The 26,890-nt window shown below is 42.6% G+C and overlaps 3 protein-coding genes across 3 annotated transcripts; 2 read left to right on the top strand and 1 right to left on the bottom strand.

Moving 5' to 3' along the window:
- The first annotated feature begins 1,597 nt into the window (after positions 1-1,597).
- Positions 1,598-4,173, top strand: LOC135497141 (uncharacterized). Its single transcript, XM_064786878.1, has 5 exons — positions 1,598-2,231; positions 3,034-3,108; positions 3,343-3,450; positions 3,673-3,756; positions 3,924-4,173. The coding sequence occupies exons 1-5, from the start codon at positions 1,751-1,753 to the stop codon at positions 4,163-4,165; spliced, it is 990 nt and encodes a 329-aa protein (XP_064642948.1). The 5' UTR covers positions 1,598-1,750; the 3' UTR covers positions 4,166-4,173.
- Positions 4,174-4,199: 26 nt separating this feature from the next.
- On the bottom strand, positions 4,200-6,247 carry LOC135497140 (putative nuclease HARBI1). The gene is made up of 2 exons (XM_064786876.1): positions 5,321-6,247; positions 4,200-4,959 (listed from the first exon to the last, which is right to left on the bottom strand). The coding sequence occupies exons 1-2, from the start codon at positions 6,063-6,065 to the stop codon at positions 4,463-4,465; spliced, it is 1,242 nt and encodes a 413-aa protein (XP_064642946.1). The 5' UTR covers positions 6,066-6,247; the 3' UTR covers positions 4,200-4,462.
- Positions 6,248-17,765: 11,518 nt separating this feature from the next.
- Positions 17,766-19,052, top strand: LOC135497259 (putative nuclease HARBI1). The gene has a single exon (XM_064787020.1). The coding sequence runs from the start codon at positions 18,015-18,017 to the stop codon at positions 19,050-19,052; it is 1,038 nt and encodes a 345-aa protein (XP_064643090.1). The 5' UTR covers positions 17,766-18,014.
- The last annotated feature ends 7,838 nt before the right edge of the window (positions 19,053-26,890 follow it).

Raw genomic sequence — 26,890 nt, 5'->3', positions numbered from 1 at the left:
GGGGGAAACACAAGTGAAATAGACCAAAACAAGTGATTTTGGGGCTTTGGTTTAGACGCATGCCCCACATGCGCCATGCGGGATTATACGGTTCATGTGAACTTGTTGACATCTACATGATCTAGTGCTGTTATTGGTCATGGTACATGGTAGGCCTAATCATCATGGCTATATGTTTCAGGAAAAGCTCGGAGTAAAATGAACTGCCGATGAATAATGATGTTGTTCATGTTTACCATGTTTACTAGTACATAGCCATAGGGTATGCACTGGCCAGTGCACTTTCTGCACGTCGTCATGGTCATGTACGTGATACCGTAACCTTGCATATTTTGTTTTTTGAATGCGCATGCTTTTTGGGCAAAATCACTTGTACCAACACTAATGAATAATGTCTTCTTATCCCTATGACTCCATACACAGTGAGGGCATTGTCCCATTCCCATCAAATGGTAACTTATTGTACCGTATTAGGGTGGAAGTTGGGGAGCAGATACCTACCGTTGCACGCCTGTCATAATCAGTAGTGATGAGCTTAGCGCGATATGGAACATTCTTCAGAAACTCAAGCGAGGGAAGTCTGCTCATTAGCATATCTCGCGCAATGCTCCTTCTTGTCAAACATCGTAGTGAAATCGTAATGGAAAACGTCTGGCTTTGCGCCAGACGTTGAGACTAATAAGTGAAGAACTAATAGGTAAAGAACTTCTACTTGCGCGAGACTGCTCTGATAAAATTATCATTGCAGAGACTACGGTGACGTACACATATATTTTTTACAATCAAAAATGCCATCAAAAGACGACATGGAATGATCATTTTATTGATATTTCCTACTATATACCTTCCAATTATCACTTTATACAAATAGATCGGCGTTAGGTCGCATGCTTTTCTTTCCTGGTGACACTATAAAGCAAAATAGTTGCAACCCCGTAAATGCGCTATAAGTCCAATAATAAGTGACGGTGACCCGTTATAAATGTTTCGCCAGCTTCGCTTTTTTGCCGCTACGCGGCGCGTTGGGCCCTTGCGTCTAGGATTATCATGCACTACACAGAAACACAACAATCAGTCGCGCATGCGCAATACCCGCGAAAATTGGGAGCCGCTTCGGATTTGTTTTGGTCTGCATCGATCTTTCAGTGAGCGATTTCAAGATTAATTCACGCTTAAAACATCCACGCAGCACCCCAGATATTTCGTTATTGATCTCAAATTTCGTAATAAATAAGCTTTTGCGTGTATGGAATCGCTGGAAGCTAGTAAATCTGCACTTAGTGATAAGACCCGCGAAAACTGGCTCCTACATGATACAGTCCTACCAGAAAGTAATTGTCCACTGTTGAAACAAAAATATCACAGAGATAAAATAAGATATTTGAATGCGGTTTTCAGCAGAGCATATTCTCTCTCCCAGAATTGGCGTCCATTGTACAGGTGCTTCACATTGAACGATTATTGACATGTTATCGCCGTTATTTCGCCACAGTTGAAAATGCCCTCTTTGCAGATGTTTTCAAATGCGGAACCGAATCCTTATTTGACGCAACGTTACACTGACGTAACGTCAGACGTGACGCCAATTGACCTGGGGCCGGTTGCACAAAAGTTATGGTGATAAAAGTATGTTAGTTTATCTTTTTATGTTAAAGTCCCTAACTTAGCGTTAGCTAACATAACGCTAAAATTGAGTTTCACAAATCAATGTTAGGCCCAATGTTAACTAACGCTACTTTTAAGTAAATCAATGTTAGTTGCTAGGGACATTTCCCATAATGCATTTGGTCCTCATATTGAAAGCAAGACATGCAAGATGGCTGCCTCCATAGAGAATCATTCATCTCAAAAGACAAAAAGGGAGAGAAAACCAAATTTTTCACACTCAGAAGCCGAAGTTTTAGCCGATGTTGTCATAAATGAACTTGGGATCTTGCGATCCAAGTTTTCGTCAGATGTGACAAACAAAATGAAAAAAAACAAATGGGATGAAATTGCCCTAATGGTTAGTTCCTTGGGAGTGGCCACAAGGACCGGGGATAACTGCAGGGAAAAATGGAACCAGCAGCTTTCAAAGGCGAAAGAGATCCATTCCCTGCAGCAAAAACACCAGAGAGGGACTGGCGGAGGGGGAAAGATGCCACAGGCCGACCCTACACTGCAGAGAATAATAGAAACATTCGAAAAAGACGCAGCATTCAGAGGCATCACTGGTGGATTTGAGTCTGCAGGTAGGTACACCAGGCTCCGATTTAGCCTAATTAGGCCATAAAACGCTATCTACTTCTACCAGCATATATTTCTGAACATAGGCCTAAGCCTTACATAGGTCTAGATTTCATAGCCTGATGTCAATCTTCAAAAACATTGGTGGAATTAAGCTCAACTCGGCCCTACCCTGGCTAAGTTCAAAGTATGTCGTCTGGTGCCTGCATCGATATTGGCACTCTGCCAGCCATTTCTGTGTGTATAGCGACCATGTGTACATGCTGACATGACAGTGCATGCATGCATTTTTCAAGCGGCCGAAAGTACAGCTTTTCATGACCGTCACTTAGAAATAGTACCATAGTAGTTGACTTCATAGCTCTATAAATCAAATTCATCAGCAGATAAGGTAGTTCAACTGCACAAAAGTACAGAAAATGTGGTTATTCGCTGCTCCAAATACGCGCTTGCAAATTTCCCGACTCCATATTTCTAAACGCACTGAGCATGCCCAGTAAGTGTATGGAACGCAAAGTTTGCAAATAGTACTATACAGGGTGAAACAGAAATAAGTTCCAATATAAATATTTTGTTAATACTTTTAATTTATTCAATAAGTCATGTGAATTACCTCAAAGAATTAACAAAATGAACGCAATTGTACACATTAGGCCTTTTGTTAAGCTGACATCACCCTGTTTTAATGGAATATCCATAGAAATTTGGATTTTCAATGGATTTAATTAGAATTTATTGATTTTTCCCGCCAATTTATGTGATTCATTCCCTTTAAACTTTAAAACTTTCATTTGTTAATATTTTCAGTAACCACACCTATAAAGGCTACAGCAGCAGTCTCCCTCCCTGTTACATTACCTGATCTGGCTGGTTGGACTCCTGGTAAGTTTAATTTAAAGGTGCTGGAAGCTCGATGATAAATATGCCCATGTCAATTAAGAGCCGAGTATTTCTTAGACTATGATACATTACATTGGTACCGGTATACAATGGAAGAAATACAAGTAGGCCTACTGAGAAACAGAAAGCGACTGTAGTGACCCGGTTAGACATCATGCGTCTTTAATTTAGAAATAGTAAAATTATTTTTTATGATAATTTCATTTAATTTTTCAGTAAATCAAGCTGCAGATGTTGATGTCGACTGCTCAGATGCAGTGGTTGTGGCAACCTTTGATCGTCAACCACACGAAACACACATAGAGGGAGCCACAATAATTCTTGGTATGCTATTAGATACAGGTTCGGTCTTTCAGTAGGCTATTAGGCCCGGGGTCTAATACTGCATCGATGCTGATAGCCTGGCCCACACCTCATATATCAAGGCATTTGCATTTTGGATATTTGAATCTATATTTGCCAGAGTTTTGGTTGCAAAACATTTTGTGACCTTTCGTGATTTGATATTTATCATCATATAGGCCGAACTGTCATTTTTTATTCTAGATTCTCAACAGACGATGACAGCCACTGCAATGACTGCCCCAAAATCTCCAGCCAAAAAGAAGGCCAAACTGTGCAAAGTCACTGGTGAGTAGTTGGGACTCTAGAATGGCGAAAGCCTTTCTTGATTTTAAGCAGTCCCTACATGAATCAATCAAATGTGCTAAAATGAGCTCTGGCCGTTCACAAAGTGACAAAATTGAAGTGCTGTGTGATCCATTTAACCCGTCATAATTTGTTTCATTCTCTCCTAGGTGCCAGGAAAGCACATGCGAAGGGTCTGCTGACAGACGCCATGTGCCGACAGAAGACTCAGCAGGATGTATTTAACATGCAGCTTGAGGTCCTTGAGGCAACTCTTGTTACGCAGAAGGCCACAACACGTACTCAGGAAGTTCTTCAGAAAGAGGCTGGCCTTCGAATAGAAAAGCTACAGCTGGAGATTGCTCTGCTGAAGGAAAAGGAGTTCTTGGGTCTGTCGGGCATTGAACTGTAAATTTATGTGTAAATAGTATCTGTGTTTATAGGATTTGAATTTTTTAAATATTAAATATATTAAATAGTAAATATATAGTAAATATCAAGTTATTTAAAACACAAAGGGAATGTATCAAAATTAGAAGCTACAGTGTCAGTGACATGATGAAAATGTTATGGTATATTTCTTACGCGAGTGTTGATTATGCAATACATATAGTTATAGTTTTTAAGTTTGAAATTGGAAAATTCACTGGCTGTAGCTTCCACTGTTTTGATATATCCCCTCACTCAGGTTGCAGTGGATCACAGTCAATTAAGCAAAGTAGCGATTGGCGAGGTAGTCCCTGTAAACACTGCCAGAGTTTGGGCCAGCATACTCCTCATCATCATCTTCATCATCTTCTTCGTCATCACTGTCGTCGTCTTCTGGCCGGGGGTCACGTTCTCCTCTCATCTTTGCAATATTATGCAGGACAAAACAGGCAGAGATGATCTTAACTACACGGTCTGGCTGCATACGAATCTCCCCATGGAGAACATGGAACCTCCTCTTTAACACTCCAAAGGCATGTTCTATCCTCACTCTTGTGGCACATAAGGAAGTGTTCAATCTCTGCTGGGCTTCTGTTGTGGGTGCTCCGTACGGGACGATGAGATACGGCATACAAGGGTATCCACTATCTCCTAGCAACAGTCCATCTTCACCTCTGGGGTTTGTCAGTTCCAGGTGCTCTTTAAGGTCACTGTTCCTCCAAATAAAGGCATCATGGGTTGCCCCTGGCCAACGTGCAACTACATTGGTGAATTTTCCTGAAAAGGAAATGTATCATTTTAGTTAGGAGGGCTATTGATCATTATTACACGACCACTCCGTATTTTATTATATTCAACATATTTCAGCATCAACAAGTTTCTATGCAATTAACGATGAAAAAATACAAAAACTATGCGTATTCTATCTTTATGAGCAACAGTGTACAAGAGATAATTTTTGCATAAATGGCATTCCATATGTTTTGTTGGTCAGGCAATCATGGAATTGGTCAACGTTCGTTTACCAAAAAAGGCATGTCAGTCATGGTGCATGTCATGATGTCGAGGATGTGGCGCTATCATGGATATTGGCCCTAGTATTTAGCATGTTTTCAGGTATAATTATAAAAGTAATTACCCTTATCGTCAACCACTGCTTGCACGTTGATGGAGTGATATCCCTTCCTGTTTACAAAAGATGCTTCGTAGGCTGGAGCTGGAGGAACTTGCGCGGGTTGTTCTGCTTCTTCCATGGCTTCGCCTTCGCGATCTGCAGGCATGGGCAGTGCAGGTGCATGTGCAGGATCAGGAGCATGTAGGCCTATCTGGTCATCTCGCATCTCCTGGTCATTCTCAGCAGCATTGGCTGGTTCTGGGATGTGATCAGCATCAGGACGTGGCTCACTGGGGCATATTATTCTGATGTGCGTGCCGTCGATGCATCCCAATACTTTGGGAAAATGTGCGATCGCATAGAATCCAGCTTGAATTCGACGCCTCTCCTCCACCGACTGGGGCCACACAATAAAATCGTCCCGTGCAGCATCTAACAGGCCAGCCACCCTGTGCACCACACGACTTACACTCGCTTTGTCTACACCGAAAGTGTCCCCAATAACTTCAAAGAAAGCTCCAGATGCAAAATAACGGAGAGCAATCAAGACTTGCACCTCAGGCGAAATTGCATGGCTTCTGTTGGTCGCACTTTCAATGTCCTCCCTGAGCATATCAACTATCAAAACAATAGTTTCTCTGCAAAAACGGTATCTTTTAAAAAGTTTTTTGTCATTGAAGAACTCCAAGTGGTTGATTCTTTCTCTAAAATGCCGTGGAGCTTGAAAAAATGGCTGGAAAGCCACAAACAGGGCCTGATTGTCCACCATTTTGTTTCAACTAACTCCAAAATAGGGATTTATCTTGGGGTTAGGAGGTCAGTTAAAGTTAGCGTTAACTTAACGCTACTTTTAAATAATTTTCTTTCTTGCAACCCAAATTAACTTTTTGGAGTTAAGTTAACGCCAAGATAAACTAACAGTGATTTTTAACTATTTTTTTCTTTTGTGCAACCGGCCCCTGGTCTAGTGTTTCAAGTTCCCCAATGACGTGACGTAACGTCATGACGTCATGTTTGCCAGCGCTACAGTCACACTTTATGTCGAATGCATGCAAGCTCTACTATTTTACTCTCAACAACTACACCGAAAATGAAGTTGCAGATGTCAAAGCATTCCGTCTGGACGCAAAGTGCTGCTGTAGCCCCTTTTCACCGATGGCCACTCCGAGTTCCTGGTGCGAGTTTTCAAATTCACGGGACGTACACTACAGCTTATGGTATAAACATTTTATTCCGATCGACATCTTATATATACAGTAAATGCTCAGTTACCTCGGGATCAGCCAATTTTTGCAAACACATAATATGAGGCCTTTATGGGGGAGAGAAAGTTGACCACTTATTTATGGTGACAGCTGTTTCAATAGGTGTTTAAATTAACATGAAGTCAGAACATCATGCTCATTTCGTTTATTCAAGTCAGACCCCTTGGGAGTTCATTGAGTAATAGAATAAAAGTGAATAGGTCGCTCTTGTCTGCATTGGAGTGTATCCTAACACTAAATGAAAAGTCAAAATCAGTCAGCATTAGACAACTCATTACAACACTAAAAAAGACCAAATTTCAACATTGATTGGTGGAATGAGTCTCATGAGCCGAAAAGTCAACACTTTATGACAAATTCAGACTTCTGTTACAAGTCAGTCACTGTCTTCATTGTAATCATGAAACACAATATCCTCTGCCACATCAGACAGTTCATCTTCATCAAGGAGAAGACCTCCTTCCGCCTGAGCATCGGCGTATTGTCCATTTTCACGTGGAATGAGTCCAGCTAGGCCTACTTGGAATCCCCGAATTGCTGCATTGGGACTTACATCAGCCCATGCATGACTTAGAATTCCTAGAACTGATAGGAGAGGGATTTTGTCACACTGTCCATCTGCATTAGTATGCTGGGTTTTCCATTCCTTCCAGTACTTACGGACCAAGGTTTTAAACCCCCTCATGACGGTTAGGTCTAGAGGCTGGGCGAGAGATGTACATCTGGCAGGGATGTCATCAAGTAAAATACCAGCTTCAACCAGAGGCTGGCAGAATTGTTCGGCCTGATGTGGGCGAAATCTGTCTACCAAAAGCAAAATTTCATTTGGATTAAAGTCTCCAACAAAGGGAAAAAAGATTTCTTCCTGCCAGTGCTGCAGTGTTCCTGCATTCTCCCACCCAGACCTTGAAGACGTTACCCTTACATTTTCTGGTATGTCATGCAGGGCTCTGATTTCCCTAACAAAACCGGGTTCCCTGAAAACGACATGAGCTGGAGCTTTCTCTCCATTTGACCCAATTGTAAGTCCAACCGTACAACCCAGTTTTGGGTTCCCCCTCGATGTCCGCACATCAATGTTCTTTGACCCCTTTGTTGCAGCAGTATACATTGGCGGAAAATCAAGTTGGGTAAAAGTTTCATTAAAGTTAAAAATAGTGTGGACGTTTTTTTCCTGAACAGTAGTCCGTACCTCCTCTTGAAATCTAGCCACCCTCTCCTCAGCATCACGTGGTAATGTGGCAGTATCCTTGGTCTTTCGACGAAACGTGATGCACTTTCTGGCCATGAACCTTGACAACCACCCATCACTAGCAACAAAGTTCACTCTTTCAGGGCGCTGGTGCCTCATTTCATCCTGTCTTTCGACAGGAAGCTCACCCGACCAATTTTCAAAGGCTACAACAGCATCCTGGCGAAGATCAGACCTGGATACAGGCAGAGCTCTCTGCCTCCTCTCAAGAAATGACTGGTGCACGGCATCTTCAACCTCAGGCCATAATCCATCATGATCAATGCGCACCCTTCGACTGTGAGCATTGTGTTCTGCCTGGTCCATGAGGTGGTCAATGTCCTGAATCCATCCGCGCAAAGTTGAATTGGCCAATCTATGCCTCCTTGCATACTCTGCGACATTCAAAACCTGACCATGTTCAATAGCATGCTGACAGTCTAATGCATGCCGTAGACGTGCCTCCACAGGGTAGCCATGGAGTCGCCTAGGCGTACCAGGACGATGACCTTCCATATCACCCTCACCATCATTAGGCATATCCATGCAGACAACCAAACGTACAAACAACACGAAAAGGTGGATAAAAGTTGTAATCATTGTCACTGGTCAGAGGTCTGCGTATTGAATGACTGAAACCAATTTCACGAAAAAACAAGAAAGGGTTAATTCTTTTTCTCCTACAATAGTATGAAATAGACCCAGGCCTTGGCAAAGGACACGTCTCATTCAAGTCCTCTTTCAGAAAACCAATCAACCATAGGCCTGTACACTTCTATTCACTAAAAAATCAGTGTCACATTTTACATGAATACCCTCTCTGGGCCCCATTTTATACCAAAAACTAAGTTGATCTGAAGTAGGCTATCCCGAGGTAACTGAGCATTTACTGTATATCCGTTCCTCAGACCGGTCAGCATGGCACTCTCTACAAACAGTCACCGCCTCATAATATACTAACATATTATATAATAATGAGAGTACACGAAAAGAGGGCGAACCCTTTAGTAGGCCCTATTAACACCCGGAAAGCTAAATATAAACTATGTCCATTTCGAGCCGATTACACATTCCCTCCTCAAGAGAAAATGGCTCCTGACATTTACCCGATATACCAAGATTTTAAAAAGAGAAGATTATACATTCACACAGCAAACTCTCAATCACGCACAACTACAAGCCATACGAGAACAAGGTCCAATCGCTGACACAAGACCCAACAGAGGAGGATCTACAAAAGATATCAGACTGCTGATTGCAACCAAACAACCCAAACCTATAAACGGTTGATACTTCAATACAGAGCTGCTGAGGAAACGAAACACATATAACGTCACAGAACTACGCATCCTGCGGAAATTGTCAATCCCTTCTTGAACAAACAACAAACGTCAAACGTCTATTTACACGAACATATAAATTATACGGACTATATTGGCACCTTGTGCAAGGACCAATTTATATTCCATTACTATCGGAATTTCAACCAAAGTCCAGCGTAATATTATTGATACGATATAGATTACGTATATACATGACATAAAATATAGAGTAAAGGAGAATCACAGCTGGCCGTACTTCCTCTCATCCTTCCTCCCGGAAGCTGTAACAAAAGACTTATCCTGAAAAGAACATACCTTGTCGATACACACTTTCAACTTTCCAGGCCTAAATATTCCCTAAACAACTACAATCATGAATATAGCTAGACTCGTTATAGCCGACTTCCTCGAAACATGGAGGTAGACGAGCTATATAACGGAATAAAATACTAGAATGCAAGCAGATTGTAACCCAAACTCTTTCTCAGAACTTGTTGACACCATCACGACGCCACCATATACCTACACAACTGCTGCAACAAATAATGAGATAATAACAACTAGATACATATCCATCGGCTCATCGTCAGACCGAACTAATATCCAGTAGATATATATATAAAATGAGTCTATGACATATAGAATGAGATAACACATTATGCTGAGCAATACAACCATTTATTCTTTCATCAATGACAGTAACTTGTCCATTACAATGGGATTGCTCGCAACTTGCGGTTTATCAATCAAAGTCATAAAATAATCAATTTTTGATCGCCATGGTTCTACCGGGGTTGGAGGTACTGCTCCGGGTTGTTGGGAGTACAACACATAATCTCTCAAATAGGCTGGTTGCCGCCAATCCCTCACCGGCCTTACAGGAATGGAGTCATCCGGAGGCACAGTGTCATCAGAAGACGAAACAAAGGCACTTTCTTCTGAAGGCACCTCGGCTACCGGTACCACAGACGGCTCCAGACTAGTACCACTGGATGCAGTTGCGACCGACGTAGATGAGGATGGTAAGCTAGGTTCTGCAGTAGAAAAAGAAGACAAGGATGAAGGATGAGCAGAAGAGTTGTGTTCACTATTCCCATTGCCAAGTTCTACAGCTGGTGCAGGAACTGACATCGTACTTGCTGCCGTTGCTTCAACTTCAGACCCCAACACACTATCTCCTCCAGGCTCAGCCAAAGGCTGACCAGGGGAACTTACTCTGTCTGAATAAACAACTGGCGCAGAGGAATTTTCTTCCACCGGAGGTATTACCTCTAACACAACCAGGTCCGCGTCCTCTTCATCAATCTCTGGTACATCAACTACAGGCACGTTTCGCCTCCTTGGAAGGCGGGGCTTTGGAATTGGTTTTGGCTTACATGTAGGTGTTGGCCCATCTCTGATCTCACCCACCGGCAACAACAGGTTCCGGTGGAGCACACGTACAGCACCACCTCCAGTTGGCTGCACGGTAAATACGGGGACATCTAGATTTGGTTGACCTAGAACCGTATATATATCCGAGGACCACTTGTCAGCCAACTTCTGACGGCCACGCAAATGCACATTGCGGACCAGAACAGCATCTCCAACTTCCAGCAAAGCCGCCTTTGCCTTCAAGTCATATTGACGCTTGTTTTTGTTCGAGGCTGAACCTTGATTTTTCAAGGCAGCCTCGAACGCATAGTCTAAGCGTTCTTTAAGCGATTTAACAAATGAGCCATATGTTTCTTCAGTATTGGTCTCACCCAAACCGAATGCAACATCTACTGGTAGTCGTGGCTCACGACCAAACATCAAAAAATGTGGACTGAACCCCGTCGAATCATGTTTTGTACAATTGTACGCATGAGTCAACGACGACAAATATTGTGCCCATCGACCTTTTTTATCAAAGGAGAGCGTGCCTAACATAGATAGTAAAGTCCTATTGAACCTTTCACAAAGACCATTTCCTTGTGGATGGTAGGGAGTAGTACGAGACTTCTCCATCCCTCCCAAGACACACAGTTCCTTGATAACAGATGACTCAAAATTGCGTCCCTGGTCACTGTGAAGTCGACCAGGAAAACCAAAATGTACAATAAAATTTTCGTACAATGCTTTCGCAGTAGTACGCGCAGTTTGATTCCGAGTGGCAATAGCCAACGGGTATTTTGTAAAATGATCGGTAATGACTAGAATATTCTCACAACCCCTGGATGGTTCAACAGTGAGAGAGTCCATACAGACTAGTTCCAGTGGCTGTGAAGTAGAAATATTTACCAACGAGGTTTTACCAGAAACAGGGGTTTTCCTCCGGATACATCTACCACAAGACTTTATATATTGTTCAATGCAGTCAAGATATCCAGGCCAGAAAAATCGAGTACGAACAAGATCGATCAATCTATCCTGTCCCAAATGTCCCATATCATCATGAAGTTGTTTGAAAACAGAATCATGCAGCGCCACTGGCAAAACAACACGGTCTACCTCCTTGCCATCTAGTACACTTTTTTTGAATAGAATCTCATCTTTAAGATGGTATGAACTCCAATGCCTCAGCCAAGGTTTCAGCTGAGGAGTACAACCTGGTCGATTACCATTTACTAGGCATTTACGAATAATCGAAATACATGGATCAAGTTCTTGAGACCCCTTGATATCAATTTTACGAATAGCAGATGAAAGTTTGTCAAAATCTACAGAGTCCCTTGTATCACCAGTGGCTCCCAGAGTCTCAACCACTGATAAGTTGTTACATGAAAGACCATGTGAAATAGCCGACACAACCTCCTCCGAAAGCAAACTAGTTGTTTGTCTAGGCAACCTCGAAAGAGCATCTGCAGCTATGTTAGACTTGCCAGCAAAATATTCAATGGTACAATCATAGCCAGACAACTCAGCTAACCAACGATGCCCTGTGGCATCTAGCTTCGCACTAGTGAGAACGTAGGTGAGAGGATTGTTATCGGTCTTTACTACAAATTTTGATCCAAACAAATAATCATGGAACTTATCCGTCACCGCCCATTTTAAACCTAGAAATTCTAATTTGTGCGGTGCGTAATTTTTCTCCGACGGTGATAAGCCACGACTAGCATAATACAATGGTTTACGACATCCATCCTGTACTTGGTACAAAATAGCACCAAGACCTTCCCCACTAGCATCTATTTCCAACTCATAAGGTAATGAATAATCAGCAAAACCGAGGACTGGCGAATTGCAAAGTAGTGAGTTCAACTTGTCAAATGCTGTTTGCTCCTTTTCCCCCCATACCAAAGGAGGTTTGTCCTTGGTCCTCTTCCCTGATGAACCATGAAGCAAATCATTGAGGGGTTTAGCAACTCTGGCATAGTCTTTGACAAAACGACGATTATAAGACGAGAATCCCTGATAACGTCTGAGGTCATCAACAGACGAGGGCTGCGGCCAAGTCCGGACGGCCTCGACCTTATCCGGATCCATCTCTATGCCTTGTTCTGATATTACATAACCGAGATATTTAACACGTCTCCTCAAAAATTGACACTTGGATGGCTTTAGCTTCAGATTGGCTTTAACCATCCTCTCAAAAACGAGCTCTAATCTATTCAGATTATCCTCAACAGACTTGGAAAACACAATAATATGTTCCAAGTAAACAAGACAGACATCCAAATTTATGTCACGCAATGCCAGTTCCATCAAACGTTGAAAAGTACTTGGAGCATTTGTTGCTCCGAACGGCATTACATTACACTCATAGAAACCTAACGGTCCTACTGAAAAAGCAGTTTTGAACTTATCAAATTCCTCTATCTCAACCTGCCAATAGCCCGCCTTCAAATCTAAACAAGAGAACCAAGTAGAACCGGCTATGGCATTGAGAGTTTCTTCAACCCGAGGCAAACTATAAGCATCTCGGATTGTCCGTTTATTGAGTTCCCTGAGATCCAAACAAAAACGAAGAGAATTATCTTTCTTACGCACAATCACGACAGGAGAAGCATACGAACTCATTGAGTCACGTATAACAGGTTGGTACGACCTAAATCAGAGTCATTTTGTGAAAATGCTGTTTTCCATTTCACTAAACGAGACTGTAGATCGGACAAATTATCAGGGTCAATGTCCTCCTGAAATTTAAAAAGTTTTAAAAAATCGGTATCCGAGAGAGAACCACTGTTCTTCTCAGCCTCAGATGCATCCGGAAAAGAAGAAAGGTCTAAATCCTGCTCAGTTTCAGGAACAATCCCACTGGCTTTTTGAACATCAGTGACCTCTGAAACAAGACATTCATCGACCGCATCGATGACTGGTGGTTTAACATCCAAGTTGGCCTCAGTCAATTTACATATCACAGATCTGCCTTCAATAGATATAGGTTGAGAGGTGATATTTTGAATCACAACAGACACTTTCTTTGTCTTACCTGCAGAGGGAATCTTCTGTAATGAAGATACTAGAATTAATCCTCTTGGTAAGGACGGACAAGAATCGGTAACCACATTCATCGGACGACCGGTATTACATCGTGTAAACCCTTTAATAGAAGTTTGTGCATTACTATCTACAGTGATTGGTTTACTAGTGCGAACAGTACCGATCGGATCATGTGTTATGTCATAACATTTGAGAGTGTCACGTAAAATGGTATCCTCAATCAAACTTCTGTCCTTGGACAATTCACACAGGACATTGGTGCCAAGAAGGAGAGGAACTAATGAGTTATATGCTGTATCAGCAACTACGAGTAATAGAATATCTAATGTCAACAAGTTTATTGTAAGAGGTAACTCTACAAAACCTTTATAGGAGAGCTTGTCTCCAGTGGCACTCTGGATGTCCAAAATCTGAGACAATGGTTGAACATCCACTTGCGGAAAATGTCGATCGAGAAACGAAGAAGAGATAGTTGAAACAACCGACCCGGTGTCAACCAAACAATCCACCTTCTGATCATTCAAAACAACAGTCGTCTCAGCAGGTTTCCCCACTAGTGCATTAGATATATTGTAAATGGTACGAGGCTTTACGGTTTTCCCCCGCGGATGCCTCCGTCCGCGGGTTCCTGCCCGTTTAAATTACCGGCCTCTTTATTTATACGGCGATAACAAGTTGCCACCTTGTGTCCCTTTTTGTGACAATAATTGCATTTTCCAGGGAAATACGTCTTGGCTTGATTGCCATCTGCCGTCTCTGTAACAGGAATAGAAGAATAAAGTGTGTCCTTGACTTTGGCCTTTTCGCGGGCTTGAGTTTTTTTCAAGTCCGCTACTTGACCTTCCAAGGCAACAATCTTCTTCAGAATAAGGTCCATCGTCTCGACCTCCGGAGCAGTAGAACTAGCTGACAGTTGACTGATGGGCTTGGGCTTGATTACCCCAGACTCCTGCTCCACCGCTCTAGCAGACACCAATAATTTGTTAAAATCCTCCCCCTGGTCAAAATAGTGACGGACAGCCGTCTTTATCCTGTCATGCCGGAGTCCTGAAAAGAATTTTTGGCGCAAAATAGATGCGGCGTATTTGCCCGTCCTATACTCTTCATCGGGACAACGGGACAAAATCTCCCGAAGCCTACATCCCCAGGCAGTGACACCTTCGTCAGGCTCCTGGGATGCCGCATAAAACTTGGCGAGGACCTGTTCAGAAGTCAGGACTTCTCCGAACAATCTATCAAAATCTGTTATTACATCATATGGGTTGATGTCGTCTCCATACTGTAATAAACACTCAGCAGCCATACCCTTTAATGACCTCCTAATTGCCGTTAAAATCGTCTGCAGTGGAAGGCCAACATCTTGCAAGAGACCTTTAGTCTCAGCCCTCCACTGTCTATAGGATACCTCGGACTTTTTGTCGCCCGTAAAATTTGGTAAACGAGGCGTATTCACAAAATACCTCGACTCGTTCCCAGCTGAAATAGAAAACTGATTGCCGGAGTATAAACGTGAGCGTCTTCGCTCAGATCCGATGGGGGGTAAAGGCACCTGTTTAGGGGTACTATGGATGGGAAGTCCTCTTCCCTTTGTATATACATGACTTGGTGGTTTACCCTGATTATGTACACTGACCCCGGCCGGTTTTACATCTAGGCCAACCCTTGCCCCAAGAGGATTTGATCTAGGCCTATTGGTATGTGACAAAATCCCACGGCCGGTACCCCTTATAGATGGCCGTACCGTATTCCCATACGAAAATGGATGCACGATATCTTGAACTTCTATTTCCTCCCCCAACGGAGGCATTTGGTCCAAATGACCCACTCTTTCCATATCCACATATTCCTGTTCTGCCTCACCCTGATCATCAGTGCTCACACTTCTACTCAACGCATCAATGATCTGTTGGCGATCACTATGGTGTAACTGCTTCAACATGGCAGTTATATCGTGGAATGTAGCCACTCTATCCTTGCCTCCCTCAGCCATAATCGACAATTATAAAACTACGGAGTAAAAATGAATTCTATGAAATATAACACGGCTGCCGAGTTGATAACTATTCAGTCAACAGGTATATAATCTCATCATCATCTGAAAATCTATAATGTTTTGCAAAACTGGACTGATTATATGCATTACTAGGTACGTGAGCAAGAGCTGTTGAATATCAAATTATATATGTACATATTGCGGGCCGCAGGAGGTACTATGGTAGTGATTGACCTCAACAGGGATGCTGAAATTGAAACTCAAAGAAGTACTGGAATTGAAAATGTTGATCTTGAAAGAAATGCTGCAATTGAAAATTCGTAACTGATCTGTCACTATACTATAATTTGAACTATTGAAAATAATGATCAGATTATACTTAAATTTGAACTCAATGCGGCACTTTCACTCTGACTATATCAAATAAATTTGGATTGAGTCTATCACCAACTGACCAAGCCACCTTCAAAACAATTTTCATCCACCAATGAACAATTTAATAACCACTATCCAAACCTTGACCTGAACTATGCAGTCAACAATATCTCCTGTCCCTCCTAGAAATAATTGACATCCAAACAAATCAACGACTCACACTCACATTCACGCAACAGTACAAGTCAAATAAATACTGCCTTAAACCAGTCATAGTGGTCAACTTAAACCGTGCATGACATATAAACCGTCATGCAATAACATGTAACAACTTATCAAAAATTGAAAAGTACTATATGATATACCAAATAATCACCATTCAAGTTGAACCAGAACGAACCCAAAGCAATTATTCAACAACATGCAGCATGAAAACCAAATATATGCAATAAGTAAGGCAAAATATAGTTCATCTCAACAAACAGTTAAATGCATATAAATCAAAATGTTATGAAATGATATGACGGTCCCTCAATATCATATCACATCATAGCATGCAAAACAAGCGAAAAGCAAATGCATAAAAGTTTATGTCAAATTAAAGGCAAAAGTTCAAAATTATATTCAAACTAAAATGTCAAGTCAAGTGCCTGTCTAAGGTCACAACAGTCAAAACGTCCAACGTCCACTGCGCCGTCAATCGTCAAGCGTCAATTATATATCACGTTGCGAAAACAACATCACATTCACCGCCCAAAGTTCGCGAGGCGCGCGTAAAATCAATACACAGTAATGTGGGCCCACGAGCACATACCGGCAAAACTACTCGTCAAGAAAACAGCAATGACGGCGAATCCTCCAAACTAAATATGGCGGCTTGCCATATCCATGAACCAAACAACGTTCGGACAACGAACAGAAGATTACCAACACCACAACTTCAGCGACACACGTATACTGCACACAGGATCCATTACCACGACTTTGAAAGATATATATAAAAACGAATCAGTCCGACTCGCAAATCACTTGCACGATCAACCAACACATTGCCCTGTCCCGAATCAACAATATCACAAAATAGTTCTCACAAACGGCTGAGCCCCCAAAAGATGTAGCCCCTTTTCACCGATGGCCACTCCGAGTTCCTGGTGCGAGTTTTCAAATTCACGGGACGTACACTACAGCTTATGGTATAAACATTTTATTCCGATCGACATCTTATATATATATCCGTTCCTCAGACCGGTCAGCATGGCACTCTCTACAAACAGTCGCCGCCTCATAATATACTAACATATTATATAATAATGAGAGTACACGAAAAGAGGGCGAACCCTTTAGTAGGCCCTATTAACACCCGGAAAGTTAAATATAAACTATGCCCATTTCGAGCCGATTACACTGCTTTATGTGGTAGTTGATAAAGCTTGGAATCAGTGAAACCTTGGAACCAGTGATAAACCTTGGAATCAGTCCTAAAAATGCATAAAAACATGAAATAATGCCATTCGAACCTAACGTGGTTACGAATCAACATTTGGAGCTTATTCTTACATGATCAGATCGGAATTTTATGGTAATTTAGAAATCTGTCGCATATCCGATTCAATAGTCTATATTTTAGAACAACCCAGTTGTACCTCGCCTCCAGTGTACAGTACTGATCTCCCAAATATGGGAAGACACGCCCACCACACACCCATAATATGGACCAATAGCGCTCCTCTTATAAATACGCCACCACCACGCGGGGCCTATTTGAACTACGGATCGGTCTGTTCATACAGGGTGATACAGAGAAAATTGGGGGCCTGTCATGCATTATGCATGGATAAGGTTGACGACTATGGCCCGTATTCTTGAACCCTCCTTTAACACTAAGGGAGACTTTAAGTCAACCTTTAGCTAAATTTCATTTCAAGAACCAACCTTTATTTCTGGCTAAAGGACTCCTTTATGTATCTTCCTTAAGCAAAGGTTGGGCCATTTCTAGAACCTTCCTTCATTACAGGAAATGCTTTAAATTGCTGTAAGGAGGCCTTTAAACATAAGGTTGGTCTGGAGTATCCTTTAGTCTCCCTTTAGTAGCCGATGTGGAAGGATCTCTTCTGATAACTCAGCGATGGGCGATTATGTCAACCGACTAGTGCGTCTTTATGACGTCAATGTGCGTATGCCACGCATCCGGACACTGCTTCCTCAGTTTCGAGAGGATGATTTCAGTGACGACGCCTTTTTTGATCGATTTCGGTTCACCAAGGATGGATTTAACCAGCTGATGCACTTCATTGGCGACGACATCCCGGAACCTGAGAACAATCGTGGACACCCCATGTCACCAAGGACCCAAGTGCTAGTTGCACTCCGTTACTATGCGACAGGTTCGTTTCAGATCGTTCACGGAGATTTGCAAGGAGTGTCCCAGCCATCGGCTTCAAGACTTGTTAAAAGGGTTTCAGGACTGTTAACAAGAAAACGAGCCGAAGTAATTCGTTTTCCAATTGGACAGGAAGCTGTTGAAAATAAAAGGAAATTCTATGAACAGTATGGTTTTCCTGATGTGCTAGGTTGCGTTGACGGAGTTCATGTGCCCATCGAAGCCCCAAGCTTGGACGAACGTGAAATTTATAGATGTCGCAAGGGTTTCATGTCGCTGAATGTTCAAGGCATCGCAGATACAGATCTGAAATTCATCAACATTGTTAATCGATGGCCGGGGTCAACTCATGATTCACGGATTTTCGATAACAGCCGGATTTGTTTCCAGCTTGAACAACGCCAATTCGAAGGCCTTCTGCTTGGAGATAAAGGCTACGCTTGCCTACCATTTTTAATGACGCCATTTCGGAACCCAGCTGGCCGTGCACAAAGGCGATACAACAGATCACACAAGAGTACAAGATCTGCAGTTGAAATAATGTTTGGTATATGGAAACGCAAATTTCCGTGTTTGAAACAGGGTATAAGAGTGAAGCTTGACACAGCAATGTCCGTCATCACTGCGACTGCAGTATTGCACAATATTGCCATTGATCTGAAGGAGCCAGATGTTGGTGAAGAGGCTGAGGCTGAGGATGACGATGTCCCTGTAGTCGATAGGGATGATAATGTCATGGGTGCTTCTATCAGACAAACAATTGTTCAACAACATTTTCAATAAGCACAATTTATTGACAATTATTTTGATCTGCTGTTCATGTACAATGTACCAAAGGGATTTAATTGTGCATCAAAAGTAACAAGTTTACCTATTACAACTGTGTATAAACTGGTGAAGATAGTTGGTAGTCATCAACAGCATTGTTGGCTGTGGCGCCTGGCATTGTGACTGCTTGGAATCCTCGACTATTCAGCTTCGTCCAAAACGACTGCTGCAACCTGAACACCTCCATCCGTTGTTCGTGCTCGTCTTTTTCAAATTTAATTTTGTTCTCCAGATACTTCATCTGGAACTCGTGCTCTTCCCTCTGCATTGCCAAAGCTGAATCAACTGCGTTCGCGCGGTTGCCTACGGCTGATGGAGATTTACTACGGGGCCTCTCCTTCACGTTTCGAGTACAGCGGGCTTCAGTCTTGGGTGTGTTTGGTTCGTCTAATTCTTCAATGACTTGGGGTTCATCAGATTCAGATGAGTCCTCGTAGTCGTCAGGCTTTCCGGCGCCAGCGGATGGCTTTGTTTTCTTGGCTGAAAAACCGAGGTTTTGAAGAATTCAATTTGCCATTTTGATTCAATAGAGACCTTTTTAAACCTCTTGCTTAAGCCAGAAGTAAAACATTTTTAGTTTTCCGTTTGGTCTAGATAAATGCTGAACAGTTTTGTTTCTGTGGCTTCAATTCCATAAAGCTGGAAAAGGACCCTAATTAATGCTCTTAAATTCAATGCAGTTATCATGTGTGTGATGGATACGTGGTACTTGGAGAACGGAGCCATATATTGGACTGTCAGTTTAATACGAAGAGTGAAAAGAGTTGAAAATTAATTTGAACGAATTAGTGCTACCTTTTTGTGATGAGTGTTATCAGTTATGAGCCACCACAATGTGGCAGATTATTTATTTCGATTAAAACAATGCTGTATAGTATTGAGTCAATACTTTACCTTCTGGTTTATGATACCCTGTATCATCGTCAAAGTCGTTATCCAGTGGGTGGAGTACTTCGCTACAATAGGATGCTACCATGTGGGATACATCATCAGCGACGGAATCTTTATCCATAGATCCACCTCCTGTCAGTTGGCGACATTTCTTTTCCTGTGCAACGTCTTTCTTTGCCTTCACTTTCAAATTATCGATAACTTTCTTAAGCTGTGTAGTATCGCAAGGTTTGATACCTGGCTGCGCATTGAACTTTTTCGTGATTCTGTCCCAGGCTCCATTTTTGGCAGTCAGAACCTTAGTAGTATTTTCCCGCTGGTCTAGTATATGCTTTTCCTTAGTGACCAGTTGCATTAGTAACTGTTTTTCTATTTCACTGAACCGTCTACGCGATTTTTGTGTTTTGCCGTCATCCGGAGAACCGTTGGTTTTTCCTGTTTTCAGCATGTTGGTTGTCCGCAAAATTTGAGTACAATTACTTGTCGCTTCCACAGCCGCACTACCCAATGAACTCTCATGTATTTAGGCCTAGCTGCATATACTCTAGACTCGATCTTGTAAGGACAGACAATACAACCCCAGTAAACCCACCCACTCCACGCGGTACTGAATAGGCGTTACTTTTCTTTTGTGTAGAGGGGCCACGCGACTCCTAGGACCAAAATCAATGTGTCCGATCAACCCTGTCATGCAGATCAGAGTGGTAACCTGGAATTGTAGGCCAATTGTCATGGGCTAGTCTTCCGAATTCTTCACAATACTATTGCATTATGAAATTGATGAGGTTTATAGGCCTAGCTGACGTTTACTGGGTCATCTTCATAAGCCGGTACTGTCATGTCATTTTTGGCCTGTACACTCTGGCTTGCTGTAGGCCTACATGTGCTGTCATGGATGTACCACCGCTAAGAAAGCGTCGACGTAGCTATGGTATCAGTGAAAAAATTCGGTATCTATCCGATTGTGTAGAGGCCTTGGCGAACGGGACAGTCGCCAGTAGTGATGAATTTGCAAATCATCACAGAATTCCGCCCTCCACCTTTCGGAAATGGGACCGAGAGGAGCAAGATGCCGTACTGTTCGAGAAAAATGGTAAAATTCGTAAAATACGAGAAAATCATGTCGGAACATGGCCTGAAGTAGAAACTAATCTCCATGAGTGGTTCGTAGGTGAAAGGCAAAAGTGTCTGGTTGTGTCTGTCTCGGACCTCCAAGTAAAAGCACTCGTTTCCAAACGTGGTGGGACAACTTGGCAGAAGACAGACGGAATGAAATTGTCCGTTCTAGACCGATTCGGCATGAATTCCACGCCTCAGCAGGTTGGGTGACCGATTTCATGAAGAGAAAGAAGATTTCTTTTCGGAAGACTAATAAAAACACTACTACGATCCCTGCAGACGCCGCAGCTAGAGTCGCGCAATTCAGAAATGATGTCGCTGGGGTAGTTGAACAGTTTCAGATACCAATGGGATTCTTTTTCAACATGGATGAAACTTTCTTGCTATTGGATTGTCGTCCTGTGTATACATGTGAAACCACAGGGGCGCAATCGGTCGATATCCGGACATCTCGTGCAAATGCCAAGTTAGGTTGCACCGTTACATTGTGCATTGCTGCTACAGCAGTAAAACTTCCAGCTCACATAACATTTCCTCGTCGTGGATTTGTGAGGCAGATGGAGCAAGTTGCTCAGCAAGAACTGCCACATAATGTGAAAGTTACCACTTCTGATACTGGCTGGATGAGGCAAGACACCATTGAACACTGGACAGATACTGTTCTTGAGCCGCATGTGCAGGGAGAAAACTGCGATCAGTTCTTTATTATCGTGGACCGATACAGAGTTCATCTAACAGAGGTCTTTGGGAACGCAGTGATGGAACTGGGGGGGAATCATAGATTTGGTACCTGCGGGGTGTACCTCAATTGCACAGCCTTTAGATGTGTCTGTTATGGCATCGTTTAAGAAACATGCCAGGAAAGAATGGAAGGACTGGAAAAGTAGAAACACTAATGAACAGGGTGCCTGTGACCAGATTTCCTTAGTTAATGTGATCAACATTGTCAGTCGGGCATGGGAAGCAGTGGAGGTCCAGGTCGTCGTCAATGGCTTTGAGACGGCTTTTCGTCCAGACAACATTGACGACGGACCGCTCCAATTACCTGCCGATGGCAATGATGATCAGGAGGATGTAATGGCATTCCTTGACCCTGAACATGAACTGGATTAGGCCTAGGTGTAAAGGACCCCAGATAGCCGGACTTCATTGAAAATGTCAAATCGTATTTGCTGGGTCACCCTGTATGTTGACATGTGGCTGGTTTTAGCCGTTCTACTCAATTAAACCGGTTAACCTCAGCAACAAACAGTACATGCGTGCTCTACAGAATCCAATTCAAGGTTTATTGTGTCCAGTCCCCAGGCCTCACAAAGCATTGTACACGCATGACATCACCGATGGGCTTTGCCGAAGAGAAACGCAAGGCGGGCACATGCAGTGCAGTTGTGACGCCTACACCTTAGTCCAGCGAGTCATTGGCCCTTGTACATAAAGGAATAGTAAAGCCTATTCAGCACCGCGTCGAGTAGGTGGGTTTACTGTATTGTCTGTATCCTAGTATTGTCTGTCCTTACAAGATCGAGACTAGAGTACTTCACTTCAGATCAAGACCACGGCATAATATAACAATGGTAGTGTAATCACTATAGTTATTACACGGGACTTCAAAACTGACATCGTCCTGTTACCTCAGATCATTATAAGGATAAAGGGAGCCTTATTGAAAGTGTCCCTTATTCAAAGGGACCCTTTAGCAACTTTGAGGTAAAGGTGGACCTTAACATAAGGGAGGTTAAAGTGTGGTTCTTGAATACCATTTCTTATAGGTGCCTTTAACAAAGGAACTCCTTAGTAAAGGTGGCCTTAATAAAGGCCTACTTTAGCCCTATTTAAAGGTGGGTTCAAGAATACGGGCCTATGTCTAGGCCTAATTGTCTATGATTGACTGATATTTTATAACAAACGATGAATAAAAGAAGCCTAGTCATGTATGTTTATTACCGAAGTTTGCGGATGAAAATTTCCTTCGCCGTGAGCGATTTCTTACATCTTCCAGTACGCATCGAGGGATGCAGAGATCTTTGTGACGTCACCAGTTCTAAGCGGTTTTTTTTATTCACGTGTGTGTTTGTCCTATGATCTCCTGCATCTAGTACCGAGCATAATACTTTATCGTCTATGGAATACAAAACAATCATAAAAACTAATTTTTGCTTCCATTGAAGAGAAATAAAATATTTTAACGACCACAGCGCATTGCCAATTGATGACGTCATCCTCCACATTAAAAATGTTGGCTTCTGAACTAACTGGCAAATTGCTATCAATAAAGTCAGCTGGGACGAGACTGTCAGTTGGGAGGGTATAAATCGTGGAAGGAACGCACCCGATTTCCCGCGCTATTTGCACAGTGATTCCATGGTTTACATTGAATATTCCAAGGTTTATCAGTGTTTCCAAGGTTTCACTAATTCCATACTTTATCAACTACCGCTTTATGTATGTATCGAAGGAGATTGGAAAGCAGGGAACACCCCACCTACAGGGATATCTTGAACTCACCAAGAAAGAACGTATCACGGGATTGAGAAAGACTACTATAATAACTATATAGATTCATGCACTTGACGCAAGGGCCCAACGCGCCGCGTAGCGGCAAAAAAGCGAAGCTGGCGAAACATTTATAACGGGTCACCGTCACTTATTATTGGACTTATAGCGCATTTACGGGGTTGCAACTATTTTGCTTTATAGTGTCACCAGGAAAGAAAAGCATGCGACCTAACGCCGATCTATTTGTATAAAGTGATAATTGGAAGGTATATAGTAGGAAATATCAATAAAATAATCATTCCATGTCGTCTTTTGAGGGCATTTTTGATTGTAAAAAATATATGTGTACGTCACCGTAGTCTCTGCAATGATAATTTTATCAGAGCAGTCTCGCGCAAGTAGAAGTTCTTTACCTACTAGTTCTTCACTTATTAGTCTCAACGTCTGGCGCAAAGCCAGACGTTTTCCATTACGATTTCACTACGATGTTTGACAATAAGGAGCAGTGCGCGAGATATGCTAATGAGCAGACTTCCCTCGCTTGAGTTTCTGAAGAATGTTCCATATCGCGCTAAGCTCATCACTGCTGATTATGACAGGCGTGCAGCGGTAGGTATCTGCTCCCCAACTTCCACCCTAATACGGTACAATAAGTTACCATTTGATGAGAATGGGACAATGCCCTCACTGTGTATGGAGTCATAGGGATAAGAAGACATTATTCATTAGTGTTGGTACAAGTGATTTTGCCCAAAAAACATGCACATTCAAAAAACAAAATATGCAAGGTATCACGTACATGTAACATGACCATGACGACGTGCAAAAAGTGTATTGGCCAGTGCATACTTTATGGCTATGTATAGTAAACATGGTAAACATGAACAACATCATTATTCATCGGCAGTTCATTTTACTCCGAGCTTTTCCTGAAACATATTGCCATGATGATTAGGCCTACCATGTACCATGACCAATAACGGCACTAGATCATGTAGATGTCAACAAGTTCACATGAACCGTATAATCCCGCATAATCCCGCATGGCGCATGTGGGGCATGCGTCTAAACCAAAGCCCCAAAATCACTTGTTTTGGTCTATTTCACTTGTGTTTCCCCCGTCTCCCAGTCCATAGTACATTTACAGTTTACAATCCCCGATCATGGCCCAACAAAAGGTCATCGGTTGACTAAAGCCAAGGAACACAACTGTTCAATGGATTTATAGTTGAATGCGATCAAACTACATCTTTTCAATCGTGGATTGTAAATTTAACCCCATGGGCCTAGGGAAGGCCCTATAACAATACTTTCGACACAGTTATCATCTCCGCTGCCTCCACCATGTTACACACAGTGCTCACTGCTGATTCTAAAATGCGCCACCTAGTCAATTGCACTATCGTCATCACCTCATCATACTTCATTGACATTACAGGCACACATTGACATAGACCACTGTTGCAATCAACGACACAGTCGCTATCCAAGTAGCATTATAGAGGTAATTATCATTATCATACCTCATTAGCATGTGAACCAATCGCGTCGCGTCCTTTGCGATCACGGCAAAGCCTCATGGAATAATGTCTTTCAACGTTGAATAATTTTTCATATTCCATGCCTACAACTTCAATTTCTTCATAATCCATGGCTAGAAGTTCAATACTAATATAATATCCAAGATAAAGTTACAAGAAGTAGTCAATAGGGGTCTCTAACCTCTCACTGTATGTCCACACTATTCACGCTTGTACGAGGAATACATTCAATGCTGAATCTAACAACACCCAGTGCCCTTACTCTGTATATCAGTCACTGGAAGATGACCCATTTCACTCCTTGCTTCTACTTCACCTATAGTCTCATTGCAAACGCCTCAGTTCTATGATATCACATTCACTTTCAGCTGTCATGCAACGCAACAACTGTGCTATCTGCCATCGCACATCAACGAAGAAGTGCAGCCGCCCACATTCCACCTCACGTCTGTCCGACCAGCTGCAATCCTCGAGGACGCCACACTGTACCACGATTTCACTACGATGTTTGACAAGAAGGAGCAGTGCGCGAGATAGGCTAATGAGCAGACTTCCCTCGCTTGAGTTTCGGAAGAATGTTCCATATCGCGCTAAGCTGACCACTGCTGACCATGACAGGCGTGCATTGGACTGGTACAGGTTGGAACTGAACATTGAATATGCTGGTGGTGACGCTTTCTGATGAGAAGTTGGTCGTGACTGATGCAGTCTCCTTGGACTTGTCCACAGCATCGTTCAATCATTGCTCTCTGAGCTGCCTTGATTCTGTACCCAAATACTAAGACCAAATGCCTGTTGACTGTGCTTTAAGAGAGACTGGCGCCATGCCTAGAGATATGACTGACCCCTATTGGCAAATTTGTATGACTTTATCTTGCCTACCTAGCTGCTGCCTATAGTCTCCCTTTAACTGCGGAACACTTCAAAGTCGATAAAATGCCATGTTCCACCTTTTAATGTGTTCAGACTGCCATTTTCAAAATAATCAAGTCAGGACACTGCCTTCTAGTCTCATAATAAATTTTGCTTTCCTCAATATATAATAACATTTCTTCTTCTTCAATGCTTTCATCATTCCAAACTTCTCCTCCTCTGACTTTTACAGGGGTACAGTCATGGCAATCAAAACCCAAATACTGAGACCAAATGCCTGTTGACTGTGCTTTAAGAGAGACTGGCGCCATGCCTAGTCTCTCTTAAAGCACAGTCAACAGACACCAACCCCCTCAGACTCAGAAACCACAAACGCCCAACCCTTCCTGCTACCCTAATACTTCTGGATTGGGAACAACGTTTACATGACGTAGTGTTGGCCGTCGTCACGTCACCATGCATTTTACATTACTGTAACGTGACGAGACGCGACGTTTTCGTAAACGTTGGTCCCAATCAAGTGCATGGATCTATAGTATCACTAAGAGCAACGGGTTCGTACGGGCCCATTTCGAGATTGCACGTCATGACGTGGTTCTGCAGCGGATAATCGAAATTATATCTCTAAAGATGACGCTCCATTCATTGATGAGGGTGAGTGTGACCTCAGTGAAAACATTATTTCGAAAATTCTGACTCGCGAGCGTGAGGGCTCCGATGATGTGGAGATCGCATGTTTGTTCAGAAGATTAGGCTACGGGACTTTCTTCGTAATCCACAAAACCAAGATCGATGCAGTGCTATTCAGTATTGAACGTGCGTAGCAGCTGAAGCTATACGGTGGAGTCATCTGGCAGAGACGTGTCATTGAGA

Source organism: Lineus longissimus, chromosome 12, assembly GCF_910592395.1.
Source record: "Lineus longissimus chromosome 12, tnLinLong1.2, whole genome shotgun sequence".
In the NCBI taxonomy this organism is placed as follows: domain Eukaryota; kingdom Metazoa; phylum Nemertea; class Pilidiophora; order Heteronemertea; family Lineidae; genus Lineus; species Lineus longissimus.
This window is presented reverse-complemented; position numbering and strand designations above follow the sequence as displayed.

Bases quoted from the DNA above. Each gene is read 5' to 3' on its own strand.
- LOC135497141 (XM_064786878.1), top strand. From the start codon at position 1,751: ATGTTAGTTGCTAGGGACATTTCCCATAATGCATTTGGTCCTCATATT. The intron at 2,232-3,033 runs GTAGGTACACCA...TAATATTTTCAG, and splicing joins TGGTGGATTTGAGTCTGCAG to TAACCACACCTATAAAGGCT. The intron at 3,109-3,342 runs GTAAGTTTAATT...TTAATTTTTCAG, and splicing joins TCTGGCTGGTTGGACTCCTG to TAAATCAAGCTGCAGATGTT.
- LOC135497259 (XM_064787020.1), top strand. From the start codon at position 18,015: ATGGGCGATTATGTCAACCGACTAGTGCGTCTTTATGACGTCAATGTG.
- LOC135497140 (XM_064786876.1), bottom strand. From the start codon at position 6,065: ATGGTGGACAATCAGGCCCTGTTTGTGGCTTTCCAGCCATTTTTTCAA. The intron at 4,960-5,320 runs GTAATTACTTTT...TTTCCTTTTCAG, and splicing joins AGCAGTGGTTGACGATAAGG to GAAAATTCACCAATGTAGTT.